The sequence below is a fragment of the Monodelphis domestica genome, chromosome 3, assembly GCF_027887165.1.
Source record: "Monodelphis domestica isolate mMonDom1 chromosome 3, mMonDom1.pri, whole genome shotgun sequence".
NCBI classification, from domain to species: domain Eukaryota; kingdom Metazoa; phylum Chordata; class Mammalia; order Didelphimorphia; family Didelphidae; genus Monodelphis; species Monodelphis domestica.
The window spans coordinates 261,301,374-261,321,071 of NC_077229.1; the positions used below are offsets into that span (position 1 = coordinate 261,301,374).

At 34.1% G+C, this 19,698-nt stretch overlaps 1 protein-coding gene across 10 annotated transcripts in view; it reads right to left on the minus strand.

Annotated features, from left to right (window-relative positions):
- Positions 1-19,698, minus strand: part of PTPRM (protein tyrosine phosphatase receptor type M) — a 1,053,679-nt gene that overhangs the window by 395,869 nt on the left and 638,112 nt on the right. For 6 of the 10 annotated variants that reach the window (XM_056820784.1, XM_016432809.2, XM_016432808.2 and 3 more), the window contains exons 12-14: positions 12,753-13,026; positions 9,473-9,509; positions 939-1,013 (exon numbers count right to left, since the gene is read on the minus strand). In XM_056820784.1, coding sequence (XP_056676762.1) covers positions 939-1,013; positions 9,473-9,509; positions 12,753-13,026 — 386 coding nt within the window. The remainder of the gene's footprint in view (positions 1-938; positions 1,014-9,472; positions 9,510-12,752; positions 13,027-19,698) is intronic. The other 4 variants (XM_056820785.1, XM_007487705.3, XM_056820787.1 and 1 more) reach the window with 1 other exon arrangement.

Genomic DNA, 19,698 nt, shown 5'->3' on the forward strand with positions numbered 1-19,698 from the left:
AGGATCTGGATCCTGTCTGGGTACTAATGGCTAAGAGCCAGGTTTGAGTCTCTGGGTTGTTTTGTACTTTAAACTTACGATCTCTTTCATGTACTCCATCTACTCACCTTTGGTTTGAAGAATTCTACTGAACTTTCTTCTGCATGAAGCTACTGATGATACCCAAATCCCTTCAGGTCATTAAGGATGGACAAGTTGATTTCCCAAATCAATTAAGAAGTAACATTCTTCTACTTGAACCAGATTTTCTGCCCCTCATACCTTAAGAACTGTCCTAATTTATTCAATGGGTTTGGATTCCAAATGTGCTATTCTTTTAAGCACTATATGTAGATATGTAAAGACATATAGATATATAAGCACTTTTTCTTTGAGAAAAGAAATGTTACAGTTGTTGTTCTATTTTTTTTTTTTGCACGTGAAATTTTGTTTTAACAACCCAGGGTGGTTTCATCTGCTAACATGGGTTAGCTGAGAAGTGTGTAAAGTTAGTATGTTTCTAAATGCACATACAAACTAAACTTGGTAAGATAATGGGAAACCTCCTTGATTCTTATACTACAAAGCTTTGTTATATTCATCTGGAAAAATGAGTAATACATCTGCATGTATTTGAACTAAAACCCTGTTCCATGTTGTGAATGCTGCAAGTTCAGTATAACTTCATTTCTCTAAGACATTAGGCCAGAAGGAACATATCCACAGACAAAGTATACAATGAAAACATGCAGTGGAATTGAACTTTAAATATGCATGGATATAAATGTACACATAGAGAGTGCCAAGCATGTGACAGAAATAAAGTATGAGACCAAATCAGAGGTCTAAAAATGAAGTAAACAATCCATAAGCAAAGAAGGAGACATGAAGGGGAAACAAAGTTGAAGAAAATGAAAAGGAAATGGGCAAGATGACTCATCTATACTTGAATGTCTGACCTGTTAGTTGGTCGTCGCCTGCAGCAGGGGCGATGCGAATGTATGGTGTTGTAAGCTGAGTCACGAGTATCGCAGCTAAGGCAAAGGAAGATTCCCAGGTCAGCATGCATGAGGGAAAAAAAAGCCAGACTGAAGCTAGGCTAGCAAGAAGAATTCTTGGTCAATATATCAAGTTGTCTCAATTTCTTTTCAACAACCACAACAAAAAAAAAAGGAAAAAAGAAAAACATAGGAAGATTTGGTTTTCCCTGACCTTTTTTCTTTCATTCAGAGTCTTCTGAGGATATTAGATTGTTGGCTACCATCACTGACTCTGGCTGTGGTTTAGGGAAAACCAATTGAAGGAATTAAAAAAAAAAACAATAATCAGAAATAAGTAGTGTTTTCAACTGATTCTGAATATGTTTTTGTCAAAATCTGCTGCTAATTCAGATAAATCAGAGCTTGTGATTTCATTTCTTTCTCTGACTTCTTTAGATTGGAAGCATTTTGCCTAGGGTCACACAGCTAGGAAAAATCAGAGGTGGGAGTTGAACCCAGGTCTTTCTGATTTTAAGTCCAGCCCTTTGAGTCAACATGGCAGGCTATCTCCCAAATCAGATACATTTTTCCTACTTCCTCTTTCCTTTTAGGTTATAAAGATTTGGTTGCACATATAAAAGTCAAAACTGTTTTTGTTTTCATCATGATCTACAAATAGAATGCTTCGCAAGTAAAATTGTGGTCTTTACTTCCAGAATTAAATTGCGATCCATCTATAACTTTTCCATTTAGAAATCTCATTTCAACTCCAATGCAAGTTCAAAATTTCCCCAGAAGAGTAAGTGCAAGAACATAGATAAACTCATTTTTCCCCTAGATCCCATTCCCAAAGCTGTCATAGTTAATTGTTGCTTAAGAAAGAATTAGGGTTCCTGTATATGACCTCTTGTGTTTCTTGATTTGCCAGCATAGTTCAACAGCTGTCTTTATGTAGTTAAAAGAGTTGTGACACATATATTGGGGGAAATATACAAATTAAAAGGTCAGATCTAACATGATGCAGCTGGAAAATGATGCAAAGAAAAAATATTGAAAAATTAAGGATAGGCTTAGATGAAAGATTACTAATTTACACGAAACAGCCTGAACGCTATTAGAAATGTGGCAGCGAGTGAGGAAAATAGATCATCTACCATCTGCAAACAATTAAACTCAAAACTGCTGCTGCATAATATTTTGAAATATCCCTCTGCAACATTCAAATAGAGCATTGCTCCTAGTAGCTGGAATGAAGCAGCAACTAGTTTTAAAATGATACAATAGTCTTTCACTCATTATTAATGAAAGCATCCCAGCGTTGCTCAAGTTGATTAATAATATAGCATTTTGATCAGAGAACTGAGGTCCCCGAAGTTACTAACATGGTCCTTTAAGTAGGGAATAAACAAGTTGTAGGACAAACTGTGCCAAGTAGACTTGAATTTGGAATTAAAACCTGCATTGTTACAAAGTGATTGCTTTTCAACCTTAACATTTCTGTGTGTGGGGGGGGCATGCATGTGTGGGGGTGTTGATATACTATTAGTACATAGTTACCATAAAATGCTACTTTACTGACATGAATATTTGTAGTAGTCTACTTTTAAAAAGTTTGTTATTTCAACTAGAAATAGGGACACATGTCCCATCTAGATATAGGTAAATTAATTTCACATTTGCTAAGAATAATGACACTCATTTGAAACTTTTATCACTTCAACTGAACTTCTTTTATTATTATAGAATTACATAATAATTATCAGCTTGTATTTTTATATAGTCACTCAGTAAAGTTTTGTGTTCCTCTGTAACTCACTGTTGCAAAGATTATGTGCAAGTGCTTTAGAATAGGTATTTTTGCAAAAAAAAAATCAATCTGAAATGCACTAAAAACCTAGAATTTGTTATACTTTGGAGCTCAAAATCTAATATTACAAAATTGCACAGATCAGAAACTAGTCACTTCTGATATTCATGGCACATTTTCAATAGGGAGATAAACAGGAAAATTATGATATAAGAAAACTGAAATGCTGTGTACATAGCTTTATTAGACTTCTCCCTTATGGAATTATGGAGAAAATATTATCATAAACATTTTGAATAGAAATTTATTTGTCTGCTTTGTTAGTTTACCTGCTAAATTAAAAAAATGACTTTTACATCTCAGTGCTCTTAAGATATTCTAGAACTTACTTTTATTTATACAACAAAGAATCCTCTTGATTTGTATCTTTTAGCGGATACTCTCATTTACTTAGCAACATACTTCTTTATCTTGGATCCATCATCAGTGGTATTGTAGAAATAACAAAGTACTGTATTTCTTAGAATGATAAAGTAAGCAGGAAGTCTAGGTACTTTTTCAAGTGGAGAGTGGAGCTAAATGTTTTCAACTTCTACCAAAGCTGGAATGTTAACTGGTACTTATCAGATCAACAATGGAAATATTGCTATTATTTCTCATGTTTTGCAGTAATTTCTTCCATCAAAACATTTGCGAATAGCAGCCCACATTTGCCATAGCAACTATCAACAGTGTAAGGTAGGGAAAAGTCAAGATATAAAACTTGCAAGTTTTGATGATGCTGGTATAGTAGAAGTTACCTTTGAACATCTGACCTTTAAACGTAGCATTACGATAAGAATACTGGGGACATATTTTCTGATTTTTCTCATAAAAACATATTCTCTTGTACTTTCTATAAACAAAATCATTATAGAAGAGAACTAGGTTGGTAAATTCTATGGCTCACAAATAAAAGACCATAATGGTTCAAATACAATTTCTCCATGCTCAAATAGGATGCATCTCTAACATGGAATTTTTTTGAAATAATATATGTATATCTTGAATTAAAAATATGTATTATATCTTATTTAAGTATATATACATATATAGATAATCCACATCTTCATGTGTACAAATACATAGGAAAATATTTTAAAATATTTTTTATTCTGGGATATTTAAGGAACATATATATAAAACTAATTTCCCAAACTAAGCTAATCTTTGAAAATTTAAATGAATATATTTTTAAGATTGTTGGTTCTAATGACTTCAGAGAAAAATAACACAGACACTGGCAAAAGGAGGTGCCCTCGAATTATGGGAAGATTCACAAAATTTTCATTTAGAGATTTGTTCAGGATAATTGGGTAGCTCTGAGGAGTGAAAGCCAAGCCTAGAGACAGGAAGTTCAAGGTTTAAATCTGGCCTCAGACACTTCCTAGCTGTGTGTCCCTGGGCAAGTCATTTAACTCCCACTGCCTAACCCTTACAACTCTTTTGCCTTGTAAGCAATACATAGTATTGATTCTAAGGTGGAAGATAAGGGTTATTAGGGGGAAAAAAGGTTGTTTTCAAATATCTCATTGTTAAATATATTTAAATACACCACTTTAGGAAGATTCTTTACTAAAGTAAGATACTGTCATTTGTTATTTAGCTTGACTAGTCTCCTAAACGAGCATTATAAAGAAATTCTGTAGGACCATTTATCATAAGGCAACAGTGAAACATCTAGATGTGAAAAACTCTTAACAACTGAAATAGAGTTGATTCTACTGATCTAGAAATATAACCCAACTAAAAAGATAGAAAAGGTAGATTTTTTTTTTAAAAAGCAAACAGAAATATATGTTATATTTGTTGAAAGTAGGCAAAAGTTGTTCCTTTGACTACAAAGGATATGGAGGAAATAAAGTAGATTAGAAAAAATATATATCTGAATGCCCTTTCAATTCTGTTACATAGTAGGACAATTTGCCATTCTTTCTTCCTTATCTCTGACTCTTAGAATCTTTACCTTACTTCAAGGCGCATCTCAGGTGCCATTTCCTACATAAAGTCTTTCCTGATTCCACAGCATTTGTTCTGTCCTAAAATTATCTTATATTTGCTTATCATTCAATTAATTTATCAGCAAGAATCTGTTAGACACCTATTATATCCTAGGCACTGTGCTAGAACCTAGTTAGGTAGATACATATATAGATATATGTGAATATAAATAGTTATATGTGTATATATATGTATATATAGATAAATGGAGAAATCCCTACTCCTGAATAACTATAAACAAATTGTGTTACATGATTCTGATGGAATACTACTGTGCCATAAGAAATGAAAAGATTGATTTTTTAAAAACTTGGAAAGAATTACACGAGATAATGAACAGTAAAATGAGTAGAACCAGGAGAACATTATGTATAGCCACAGAATTAATTTTGAAAGAATAAACTATGAGTGTTACCTCCAGAATGTAAACAGAAAGATAAACTTTGAAAAGACTTAGTTTGTATGAGGTTATCTTTTGTGATCCAAAGAAAGGAGAAGGAGCTGGGACAGTAGTGGAAGGGATTTATTATGTAGCTATGAAAAAAAGTAATCTCAATACATAGATTTGTGATTTTGTTTGTGTATTATCTTCTTTTTCTTTGTATGTGGAAATGCCTGTTTCATTTGGTTTTATAAATTTGCAATTAAAAAAAGAATCCCTGCTCTCAGGGAGCTTACATTCTAATGGAGGGGACAATGTGTGTATGTGTGTGTGTTATGCACATATTATATAGAGATTATAAATGGCATGACAGTTCTTTTTGTATTACACAGAATATAATAGGTGATTGTGTGTACAGATTAAATAAAAAAGTATATATAATACAAGGTACTTAGGAAGATCTGGAAAAGTTATGTAGGAGGCGAGGCACTTGAACTATGTCTTAAAGAAATAAGGGAGTCTATGAGATGCAGGTGAGGAGATAGCGTATTCCATTCATGATAGCATATTCCATTCATGAAGGGAAGCCAGTACAAAGGCGTGGGAAGGGGAGATGGAAACCTCCTTGGGAGAAGGCAAGTCTGGCAGGATCTCAAAAGTGCAGAAGAAGGACTAATGTTTAATGATGCTAGAAAGACCATTTGGGGTCAGGTTTATAAAGGGTTTTAAAAGTCAAAGAGAACAATTTAAATTTGATTATAGATGCAATAAAAAGTGGCTGGAATTGATTGAGTAGGGGAGTGTCATGATCAGATGTATGCTTAAAGAAAATCTTTTTGATAGCTGGGTGGATAATGGACTGGAGTGGGGAATGATCTAAGTAAGAGGAATGAATTAGGTGACTACTTCAATAGTCCAGAGAGAGGTGATGAAAAGATAAGCAAGGATTGTGGCTGTGTAATTAGAAAAAAAGTCAGCTATGAGAAGCCCCAGAGAGAAAGAGAGATGCTAAGGTTTAGCATGTGAATCTTTATGTGAGGTGAAAGAGAGTTGGGGAGATAAGGTTACAAACTTGAGAAACTTGAGTAAAGGTGAAATCCTCTGAAAAAACAATAGAGAGGTAGATTTTGGGGGAAAGCTAATGAATTTTGTTTTGGACATTCAGAGTTTAAGATGTCTTGGGAAAATCCAATTTCCAAATGTCCAAATATCCAAATGGCAAATGGTAAAGCTCAGAAGAAAGGCTAGGGCTGGGTCTATAGATATATGAAGTCATCTACAAAGAGATGATCAAATGATTATTAATCTCAATGGAGCTCTGTAGAGAAGAGAAGAGATCCCAGGATAGAACTATGGAGGTCCATCCAAATTTAGGGGGCAAGTCATCTAAATGATATAATTTTACTGATTTACATTTTTCTAAATAGAATGTAGAAGTTATTTTTGTTTATTTTATCTTTCTATTCTCAGCATCAAGCACAGTGCTTTGTATATAGTAGGTGCTTAATAAATAATTATAGAACTGAATGATATTCTTAGAACTTAAGAAATAGGAGGTTTACTAATTAGTTTGCTATAGTCACTAGGTACATTCACATCCATAGAACAGGAAAATATCTAAATTGTATGCCTGTTTAAAGGAGCAACATAGGCATTAGACTGTCTTCTCTGATATGGAGATCTATGGAAAACACGTTAGGTCTTTTCTGTATCTAATTTTTTATGATGTTTAATGTGTGATATGATTAGTGTCACAACAGACCCTGCACATATGATTAAAACAATCAAAACATTAAAGGCATGAAAATATATTTTAAAGAGACATATCCCTTTCCTAGAAATTACAAATTGAGTTCTTTGTGAAAACAAAACCACCTCCGACTATATCTGTAAAGATTCTTGACAATAGTTATTTTAGAAGAATGCTGAAATCTTTGGAAATACAATGTCTGACTTGGGAAGGTGGTTTTGTTAGCTGAAAATTTAATTAAATGCCAGCATTGTAAAACAAGAACAACTAGGATGATTTTGTTCAGAATTATGATGTAGTCTATAAATATGTTCTCAGGGTCAAGGAACTTATGTCAAGAAGGACCTGAAAGTCCTTCTACCTTCTTATCCTAGGCTTTGTTTCTATTTAGTACTAGTGAAGATGGAATGACTAATGCTGTAAGAAGATAACTTTAAGTAAAAACCATGAAGGACTTTATGATACTAAGAGTTGTGAAAGATTATAGTGCAAAAGGAGCCAGCTCCATCTCCTTCTCTGGGGGATATTAAAGAACACACAAATTTTGCCTGGAGGCAAGACCTCTCTCAAGGTTGTTTCTAGCTCTATGAGTTTATGAAAGGATAATCGACAAATAGCTCAATGGAATGATCATTCAAGTTTTACTTTTCCTTTCACAAATAGAGACTATAGAAACTGTCAGTTACTATGTAAAGGTTCACAAATCACTTAAAAATGTGAGTGGAAATTATCTAATCAATGAGGTCAACTGATTATCTATCCATCCCTTGTGAAGTGTAAAATGAACCACAATATTGATTAAACCTAGATGATGGGAGAAAAAACGCTATTGCAATCTGTTGTGCAAATAGCAAAGCTGTCAGATTTGACTCCTCACTAATGTTATTTACATTGCTACATCAGTCCCAAAATTAAAACTATGAAAGAAAGTTCATTATTACTATGATTAAATATGGCAGTAAATTAGGCTTAATAACTGGAACACAGAAATACCAACATCAGGTTGGAAAAAAAGTAGCACATTTAGAACTGTAAGAACATTGGAATGGAAGTGAAAACTATTTGGGTTCAAGTCCTTATTCTGGTAATTACTAGCTGTGTGACCTCAGGTAACTTCTCTGTGAATCAATTTTCCCATCTTTAAAATAGGGATGGAAATAAAACCTTGCTGTTTGTATTGCAAGGATGTTGCAAGAATCAAATGTGAAAGTAGTAATATGAGTATTTGGAAAAAAAAACAAGAAAATATAGTTTAATGTAAGTTCATTTTATTATTCAACATTTTGCACTTTAGGGGGTTCTTTCATTCTTTTAGACAGCTGGGGTGATATAGAGAGGAATGAAATAATATGTATAAGTTCCTATTTCATAGCCGAGATAAACTAGAAGCCTAAAAAGGGTCAGCATATCAGGCACATTAAACATAGCATATAGTGTAAAAGGCAAGAAATTTCATATTAAAAAGAAGAATTAAAAATTAATTAAAAGAACAATCAGGAACACTAGAAAACAACAGAAAACTATGCATCATTGTAGTCAATTGCTTTCAAAATGAAGCTATTCAATGAAGGTTTTGAAAGTATACAATGCATTTATAAAATGGTTCTTAGGAATCTCATTTCCACTGTGGTGAATTATATGTTAATATGTGGCCACTTATTTGACATCTAAAACAAAAAACACATTTTTAAATGTTTGAGTTATTTCTAGAGTGGTCTATTATCACCACTTTCTAGAATTTAAGAGAGGGATGCTATGGAGACATTCTCCAAACAGTCCTAAACTTACTATCTTAACCATATTAATCCAGCAGTTTTTGTAGACATGGGTTGTCTTGGGCCCATTTTATGTGATTTATTTCTAATACTGAATACTATACTACCCTGGAATTTCAGAGTTTTCAGAAATACTGACTTCACTGATATAAACATTTTACTTACTCTCTGCTATAATTACAATTGGATAACTGCTAAAAAGAGTGCATAATTTTACTACTTGCATATGAAAAGCCAACAGAGATATCAATATGATGCTATTATAGAAAAACACATGAGAAATAAATATAGTGAGATATATAAAAACCCCACAAGTTAAAGTTCCAAACCATCAACAAATTAGAAGATACATTTACTACCTACCCTTCTTTGTAGAGGTGGGAGTCTAAAGGTCTAGAACATTAGTTATATTGTCAGAATAACTTGAAAACTTTGTTTTGCTGAACTGCTCTTCTCTTCTTTTTTTCTTTTTTATTCTATGATATAAGAGATAACTTGCTGTGGAGGGGAGATTATTCAGAAATGAAGGTGATGTATAAATTAGAGCCATCAGGATTTTTTTAAAGCCCAGATCATCAGAAACGTGGCCCAGAAACAATACTGATGCCTCTAGAGAAAATGTCTATACTTTTCAGCATTGCATCCCTATGTATAATGAAATAATTTTAAATGACACAGTGCTATTATTTCCAATGGTTTAAAAACACTTTGGTTAAAGAGTTTCCGTGAGACAGAAAAGTATCTCAGAATTTAACCTACCTTTGGTGGCCACCCTGACGCAATCAATCTTGGTTTCCTGTGTTAAATAAAGAGGAAAAAGTGGTCACTTTTCAGAAGCTCACCAAGAAATCTGTCTGTAGCTTGAGTCTAAGGTTATTGATGAAGCATGCTTTCCTTGGTTTTTGAAGGAAGTCACTGAGTTACATACACTTCCTGGCTGACAATACAATGTCACCACAATGGCAACAAAATAATACTTCATGTTACTCTGACCCAGAAGATAAAATCAGCACACTGTCTACAAAGAGGGCAGTGACTTTTTGAACCTTTACTGACCTCAAACTATTCTGACATCTTTCCTGTGCAAACAAGATTGGAAAAGAGAACACAGCTCAGCTCAAAGAACAGTATGTCTTCTTCTGCTTCTTCTTTTTTTAAATTACAAGACTGCAGTCTCAGGGCATTGCTAAATGGGAGCCATTATGGTGACTAGAAACAATTTCCAGGCTGTTGAGAGAAGCAGGTAAATCTTATCCATATGACCAGGAATTTTTTTTGAAGTGGGGGGGGGGGGGATGAAATTTGGGCAAGAAATTGCTAAATGAAGTGGACCCAACAAGATCTTGTGAAAGTTTATTTCATTTTCAAACCCATCTTACTGATACTAGTTTTCAGTTTTACATAAAGAATAATCATTCAATCATAACAAAAAGAAACTTTATTTGCTCTAGAACCAAGGAGTTAGGAACAAATGGGCTGAAAAGACAAATGCTAGGATCAAAAATGATAATGAGCTATTGGGGTGCTGTAATTGTACCATAGATATAATTTAAGCAAAATATATTCTTCTTTTTCATTTCCCCCCTCACATATGTGTAAATTTATACTATGTACTAGCCAGTGTTTTATCAGCTTGGATTACAGAAACAATCCATGAAGTGATCTCTGACATTTGTGAGCTTATCTTTTATGATAGCGGAGGAGATTGGGGCAGGTTCCCACTTTTTCCAAGCAATATGTAAATAAATGAGTCTATCCATAATAATGTAAAGAGAAATGGAGCCCAATAACATGGGGGCAGCATGAAAAGGTATGGAAATGATGGAGTCTTTAAGAACAACTATGGATTCTAAGACATTAGAAATAAAGAACTAAGGAATACTATGGTAGTAAGGGGAGGAGTGGACAGGGTACAAAACATGGGGGTACAAAACATTTCTCCATTAGAAAGCTAATATAAAAAAAGAATCAAATTGAGAGTTTGAATGGAATAGAGAGGTGGTACAGGTGAGTACTGGAAAATGAATATGGAGACAAGCTCTAGAGTGACTTTGAGGAGCTGAGGAACTCATCTTTTTCTGGTGGCAGTAGGGAACCAAGGAAGTTTCTTGAGCAAGGAAATGATATGGTCTGATTTATTCCTTTAGCAGGGGGTGGGGTCTGATTTATTTCTAGGGAGATTATTTGAAAGCTAATTGGAAGATGAGTTAGAGAGATAACAGTAAGGAAGATGATGTACCTCTTGGTAATAATTACAAGTCAACTTGTGGAAACACCTGGATAAATGAAAATGATTTTCCAATCATCTGATTACATGGCATTTAAAAATCCTCCTTCTGGATGGCAAAGGGCTTTAAAAGATGGCCTGCCCTTTGATTCAGCCATACCACTGCTGAGTTTATACCCCAAAGAGATAATAAAAAAATATTTATAGCTGCACTCTTTGTGGGGAATGGCTGAACAAATTGTGGTATCTGTTGGTGATGGAATTCTATTGTGCTAAAAATAATGAATTGGAGGAATTCCATGTGAACTGGAAAGACCTCCAGGAATTGATACAGAGTGAAAGGAACAGAACCAGGAGAACCTTATACACAGAGACAGATATACTGTGGCACAATTGAATGCAATGAACTTCTCTACTAGCAGCAATGCAATAATCCAGGACAATTCTGATGGACCTATGAGAAAGAACACTATATCCATTTAATAATATAGAAATAGGTCTTGATCAATGATACATGTAAAACCCAGTGAAATTGCTCATTGGCTATGGAAAGGTGTGGGAGAAGGGGAGGGAAAGAACATGAATCATACAACCATGGAAAAATATTCTACATCAATTAAATAAAAAAATTCAAACAAAAAATAAAATAAAAACCCCTCCTAAAATATAGACTTTTTGAGGACAGATATCATACATGCTTATATCATTTTTTTCATAAGGAAAGATGAACAAGGAACAATGAGCCAGTCATCAGATATTTATTATGCATATTTGTCAGGCACAGTGTTAAATGTCAGGGATATAAAGAAAGGCAAAAAACCAAAGTCCCAGACAAGAAACTCACTTTCTAATGGTGGAGACAACATGCACACAACTATTTATTTACAAGATATATACAAAGCAAGTACTAAGGGTTAGTAATAAAGGTCTAATGCAGAAGATAGGAATAGCAACTCAAAAAATATTGATAAACATCTGTTGAATGGAAGAAACTAAAGTGTCATATTGGTGATAGGCCTTCCCTAAAGACTAATCTTTACTTTTTAGTTCATATGTAGTTAAAAACCATGTAAGAAAATATCTGCTTTCTAATAATCATGCCATTAGTACCATATAAACTGTCTGAACTTAGCAAATATGATAAAAATAGCATAACTGACCATTGACTCTAGGAGCAAATACAAAAAGGCCCTTTCAAGGCCCTTCATAATCTAGCCTCCTATCTTTCTAGTTTTCTTACACATTACTCTTTACTCCAGTGCCATTAGCCTCCTTCTGGTTTCATCTTGTCTCCAGCATTCTCTCTGCATTCTTCCCATATCTGGAATACTCTCTGACCTTTGACTATTGATATCTCTAGCTTCCTTTTATTGTTTAGTCATTTTTAAAAAATTGTTTTGGACTCTTTCTGACTCTAGGGTTTTGTTTTGTTTTTTTTTTGTCTAGGATACTGGAATTTGCCATTTCTTTCTCCACCTCCAGATGGAGAAACTGAGGCAAATAGTGCTTAAGTGTCTTGCCCTACATCCTATCCACTGGGACAATTTCATAAAAAAAAAAATCCCACCTTCTGCAAGAAGATTTCCCCAACCTCTCAATTCCAGTGCCATACTTCTGTTAATTATTTTTTATTTATCCTATACACAGCCTGATCTTTATACATTTGTTTGCAAGTTTGTCTCCCTCATTGTCTAACTTGAGGGCAGGGACTGTCCTTTTTGCCTCTTTTTGCATGACAAATGTTTAGCCCCGTGTCTGAGACATAGTAGATTCTTAGTAAATATTGATTGATTGGCCACATGTAACACTTACCCCATTAGCTCTACTAGCAGCTTGAAAATAAATTCTGTAGCTTTTGTGGGGGAGAAGAGGAGAGTTCCAGTAGCCATTGTAAGTTCGGTTGTCTCCAATAGTAAAGGGCTGAGCAGCTTGCAGACTGTTTGCTGGAAACTCAGCAGCAAAATAATATGGAGAGTTGAGGATGGAAGCATTCTGGAAGTGAATAGGCACAGGGTAGCATTTCAATATTTCCGTCGTCTTTTTAGTTCTACGAGGACTTTCTTCTTCAACCACTATTTGGTATACACTAAGAAAGGAGAAAAGAAAAATCAAAGGTAGTAAGTTCTCACTTTCTCTATCTGTAATACTGAGATTTTTTTAAATGACATCTGAGTGAGGCTACCACTACTCCATTCCTCAGCTATACAATATGCCGAGACATGCAAAAGAGAGAAAACACTTGATAAAAGCAGTTGAGTACAGAAGTCTAAAAAGATGCTGGGGGAAACTGTATCCATGCATTCCTATAGTGTCCTAAAATTTACAACATGTCTTCCTTGCAGTGATCTTTTGAGTTAAGTAGTACAAAGATTATCTTGATCATACAGATGGAGTGAAGTTATAGGGTCCTATCAATCTCAGGAGAATCAAAACAGCAAATGGCCCAAATATCGTTGGCAATTTAAGTAGTAAGCAAAAAATGGTTGCGGCATTATCCACAATGATGACTGATTCAATAGAAGTAGTATAAAAAATATTAACTAGGTGCATAATTACTTAAAAAAGGTAGACTAGTTATGTTGCAAGACAATAATGAAGAAGATGATGGTACTGTACTTTTAGGTTTGCCAAGTGCTTTATAAAGATGATCTTATTTAATTCTATAACAATTCTGGAAGGAAGATGCTATTATGGTTCCCATTTATAGATAAGAAAACAGACCAGATAAAGTTTAAGTGAATTGCTCAGGGTCACACAGCTAGTAAATATCTGAGGCCAGATGTGAATACAGGTCTTCCTGACTCCAGGTCCACCTCTTTGTGATTTAATTTCCTCATTTTTAAAATGAGAGGAATGCAGTACTTCTAGATCTCCCTATACAATCTTATAAAAGCCACCATTCCTTCAGATGGATGCTCTACAGAGGACCTAAGGAAGAAAAGGGTTAAGAATTGTTCAGTATGAAAGTGCAAGAACAAGTTACAATCTGTATCACATGTGTTGTCTACACAAATGAAAGGACTGTCTGCCTCAACAATATTATGGATCATTGGCTAACATGACAGCAAAGAAAAGTAATGAATGTTGGAGGCAATGTGACAGAATTTGGACATTAATGCATTGCTGGTGGAGTTCTGAATTGATCCAGCCATTCTGGAAGGCAATTTGGAACTGTGTCCAAAGGGGGCTAAAAGACTGCCTGCCCTTTGATCCAGCCATAGCACTGCTGGGTTTGTACCCCAAAGAGATAATAAGGAAAAAGACTTGTACAAGAATATTCATAGCTGTGCTGTTGGGGGTGGCAAAAAATTGGAAAATGAGGGGATACCCTTCAATTGGGGAATGGCTGAACAAATTGTGGTATATGTTGGTGATGGAATACTATTGTGCTCAAAGGAATAATAAAGTGGAGGAATTCCATGGGGACTGGAACAACCTCCAGGAAGTGATGCAGAGCAAGAGGAGCAGAACCAGGAAAACATTATACACAGAGACTGATACACTGTGGTACAATACAATGTAATGGACTTCTCTACCAGCAGCAATGATCCAGAACTATTTGGAGGGACATATGAAAAAGAATGCTATCCACATCCAGAGGAAGAACTGTGGGAAAAGAAACACAGAAGAAAAACAATGTTTCATCACATGGGTTGATGGGGCTATGACTAGGAAAATAGATTCTAAAAGATCACCCTAGTGCAAATATTAATAATATGGAAATGGGTCTTGATCAAATGACACATTATACCCAGTGGAATTGTGCATCAGATACAGGAAGGGGATGGGGGGGGGAGGGAAAGAACATGAGTCTTGTAACCATGGAAAAATATTCTAAATCATATAATTAAATAAAATTTTAAAAAATATTACGGATCAGACTAAGTATCAAAGTACAGATGAAGAAAATGAGGCTCCGGAGCTCACGGGGACAAGATTTGACCTTTATCACACAAATAAAGCTATCAGAGCCAGGATTCAAATATAAATCTTATAGATCTTTCTCTCTTTCTGACAGTAAAAAAAACGCCCATTAGTTGTTCCCAAATAAAAACATAACTTTTTTTCAAGAAAATGGAACTTCCATTAAATATGTTCTTTCTTTAAAATTCTGAAGAGCTTGTTTGTATTTCTCTGAACAAATATAAAACTCTTAAATAGGTATGGTTTACATATACTTGAATATGAATTTATAGACTTAGTCACCCCAAAGTGTTTACTTGCTTTAAATAAAATAATATAATAAAATTGTAATTAAAAACAACAATATAAAATATATTACATTTTCCAAAATCACATAAAATGAAACATGGATGTGTTGGCAAATCACAAGTCATAATATTCTAGGACAAGATTTGACAGGGGCATTTGTAAAGGTGAAAAGGTTTACTTAGAACAGTTTGTAAGTCATGAAGCCAATAGGGCAACACACCAAAGATAAAAAAGTGTTCTGCCAACTTAAGGTATTATGCAAATAAATTATTATTGATGCTATTTTTGCTTTGTTTTTGCTGGACTATCCCAGAGCTTCTTATAACAAAGGATTATAGATTTAGAGCTGTAGGAGAATTTATAGGACAGGAATCTAACTCCTTAACTTTACAGATGAGGATACTGAGGCTCACAAAGTTTCTTGCCTAGAGTTACATGCATAAATGTCCTGTGAGATCTCACACTGTTTCTTTTGGTTAACCCATGATATGACTACCACAATTCAAGAACTGGGTACTGAGCTATCCATAGTGGGATTTAAGAGAAACATTTAATCAGAAGAGAGCTACCTTCTAAATAGAGCTAAATAGTTCTATTTTTCTACAAAATCTACTTCTTGGGAAGTTCCTATACTTTGGGAAGATGTGCTAAATTGATAAAGAAAACTGAAAATTGTGAAGCTATATCCAATAGAATGTGAGGAATTTATCCTAATATTTCAATCACTAGAGATACATGTAAAACCCAGTGGAATTGCTCTTCAGCTCTGGGAGGGAGGAAGAAAAAGGGGAAGGGAAAGAACATGAATCATAAAACCATGGTGAAATATTCTAAATAAATAAATAAATAAGGATAAAAATAAAAATTAATAATAGATAAATAATTGGGAGGAACAGTTCTGTTTTTGTTTGTTTGTTTGTTTAAGAAAGGTGGGACAGTTCATTCCTTCAGTGACTGCATGGATATAAGAAATACTGTAAAAAACTGGTATCTTCCAATTATATTGCAGATATCTTAGGAAGGATCTACAGTGCCTACATTTATTCCTTTGAATTTAGGAGCCAGGAAAAGGGGGAGAGGTTATAACCTTATAAAAAATAAGAATGAGAGTAAGGTAGCCTTCAGCACAAGATGTGAACACTAAATATCAGATTTTGCCTTAGGGGCTGTCTGATACCTGGAGGAAATTTCAAGACTTAATTAACATTGCTCTTACTTACTTGCTGGCATTTTGATATTTTTATGCCATGAACAGGACCATGTATCCTAAGAAAGGTCAACTTTACCAATTAATTTTATTATGGCACCATGGCTTATATTGTAAGGCAGATAACTAGCTTCTTAACCTCAAGTAGCTTCCATTGGGGTTCATTTTAGGTCCAGACTAAAATTTCATTCATAACATATATAGATATTGTGGCAATGGATGACATCCTTTTCTTTTTCAACAGTGAAAGTTTTATAATGTTGTGGGATTTTCAGGTTTTGTTTCTGAAATATCAATTCTTACTAACAATTTATCCCAAACAATTCATGAGTGATGGAGAACTGGACTTGAACAAAAGGACATTGCGCATATTTCAGAAATAACTCAATCAGTTATCTTTAAGGCTTTGAAGAAGACATTTAAGATATATTCCCACTGTTAACAGTACTTTCATGCTAATATCTAATTTTCTATCAAAACTAATTTATCACAGATAGCCATATTGCAAGGGAGGAACTACTCCTGAAATTATTACGGTCTAATGTGACAGTTAATATCCATGAAAATAAATTACAAAGAGATGGATAGAGAATTATTACTAATTAAGATGGTCCCAGAGAAATGGAAGATTTATCTGTAAGGAGTATATCAGTGTCTCACTGACCATATACCTATTGTATATTCAAAGAAACAAGTGCATATCTTATCCTTCAGGAATCATGCTGAGAATACTTGTTCACCTGTGCTTTCTGCTCTAGCCAATTCATGTATTAAGGATCAAAAATATATTGGGAGACATTTTGCCCTAGAGTATATCCTTAGAGGCAAATACTGCTGGTGGAGATAGAAATCAAAACAGATATGTGTGCTTGAATTTTGTGCAATCATTCTAAGAGATTAGGAGGGCAGCTGAGATGGGACAGTGTCCCCACAATGCCAAGAACAGTCATTAAAATACTTTACAATGCCTTAATATTGGGACTTTGGGGGATAGTTGGATTAAATACTTAATCTGCGAACAAATCTGGTGGTCAGTTTGGCATATATTCAGAATTCACAAGTTTTCTCTCTAGAGATAGATAACATTTTTATACTAGTCCTTTGGAATTGTATGGGATCACTGTCTTGATCAAAGTAGTTAAGTATTTCCTCTTGATCATCCTTATAATATTGTTGTTACTCTATATAATTTTCTTTTGGTTCTGCTCACTTTACTTTGCATAATTTCATATAAGTTTTCCCAAGGGTTTCTGAAATCATCCTGCTTCTCATTTCTTAGAGCATAATAGTATTCCATCACAATTATAAATCACAATTGGTTCAGTCATTCTGCAATAGATGAGAATGCCTAGATTTCTGATAGTTTGCCACCAAAAAGAAAAGAGCTACTATAAATATTCTTCTACAAATAGGTACTTTTCCCTTTTCTTTTATCTGTTTAGTTGTATTTCTGAGTCAAAGAGTATGCACAGTTTTATAGATCTTTGAGCACAGTTCCGAGTTCTTCAGAATGGTTAGACTACTCCATAGCTACAGCAACATTGCATCAGTGTCCCTTTCCTCCCCCACATCTCCTATAGTATTTTTCATTTTCTATTTCTGTCATGTTAGCTAATCTGATAGGTGTAAGGTGGTATCTGAGTTGGTTTAATTTGTATTTCTCTAATCATTAGTTTAGTTTAGAACTTTTTAATGTGATTATTAGTACATTATAATTATTCTTCTGAAAATTGAACATTTATAGCCTTTGACAATGGTCAACTGAAGAATGCTGTTGATAAATGGCCAAATGATGGATCATTGGGAAAGATCAGGTACCACAATAAATAAGAGTAGTAAATGACCATAGTAATCTAATGTTTGATAACCCCCAATATCCAACTTTGAGGGTAAGAACTCAGAATTTGACAAAAATTGCTGGGAAAACTGGATAACAGTTTGGCAAAAACCAGGCATAGGCTAACATTTCAACCGATACCTAGTTAAGGTAAAATGGATAAATGAGAAAGACATGAAGGCTGAAATCATAAGTAAGTTAGTAGAACATGAGAAAATCAAATATATAGATGAGGGACCAAATAAGAGATAGAGGAGATTATGGGAACTAAAACAGATCATTTTGAATAAAGGGTAGTAGTGCAGCCAAAATCAGGAAAAAAATGGGAAACTAGGAAAATAAAATTATAGCAAGTTTTTCTTTACCACTGATTCATCACTCCATTTCTTAGCTCAGAACGGGATTATTTTGATGATTATATTACCACTTTGTAAAATAGTTTCAAATCTGGTACTGCTTGTCTTCCTTCTTTCACATATTTTTCATGGCTATCCTTGATATTCTTGACCTTTTGTTCTTGCATATGAATTTTGCTATTGTTTTTTCTATTTGTATGAGACATTTTGATAGTTTGAACTGTATGGCATTGAATAAAGTAATGTAAAGAGAATTATTTTTATTATATTGGCTCAATCTACCCATGAAGAATTAATATTTCTCCAATTGTTTAGATTTGTATTTCTATAAAAAGTTTCCCAATTGTCCCTATGTTTGTCTTTGCAGGTAGACTCCCACCTAATTTATATTATCTGCAGTTATTTTCATTACAATTTCTATGTCTTCTGATGGGTTTTGCTGATTGCATTAAGAAATATTAATGACCTAAATGGATTTATTTTATATCATGTCTCTTCACTGAGGTTAATTGTTTTGACTACCTTTTTGGTTGAACCTATTGGGTTTTCTAAGCATACCATCATATCAACTGAAAAGAAAGAGAGTTTTGTTTCCTGATTTCCTATTTTTGTTTCTTCAATGCCTTTTTATTGTCTTATTGTTATAGTTAGTATTTATAGGACAAGAGAGAATAAAGGTGCTGATAATGGCTATCCTTTCTTCACCTCTGATCTTAATGTGAAGGCTTCAAGTTTATCCTCATTATAGATAATGCTTCCTCTTTGTTTTAGATAAGTACTACTTTTCATTTCAAGAAAGATTCCATTGAGAGCAGGTAGGTGGCTAAGTGGATTGAGAACCAGGCCTAGAGATGGGTGGTCCTGGGTTCAAATGCGATCTCAGATACTTCCTAGCTTTGTGACTCTGGGTAAGTTGCTTATCCCTTTTAAATAGCCCTATTTTGCTATTAGTTTGTCTAAGATTTTTATTTCTATTGCCTTTTTTACAAACTCAGCCAAAGCACAATAGATTCTGTTTTAACCCCTTATTTTAGGACTGTGTGTGTCTCTGTTTCAACTATGTTTCTTCTAAATAACATATTGCTGTATACAGGTTTCTGATCCATCCCACTTTACACTTCCATTTTATGGTTGAATTAATCTCAT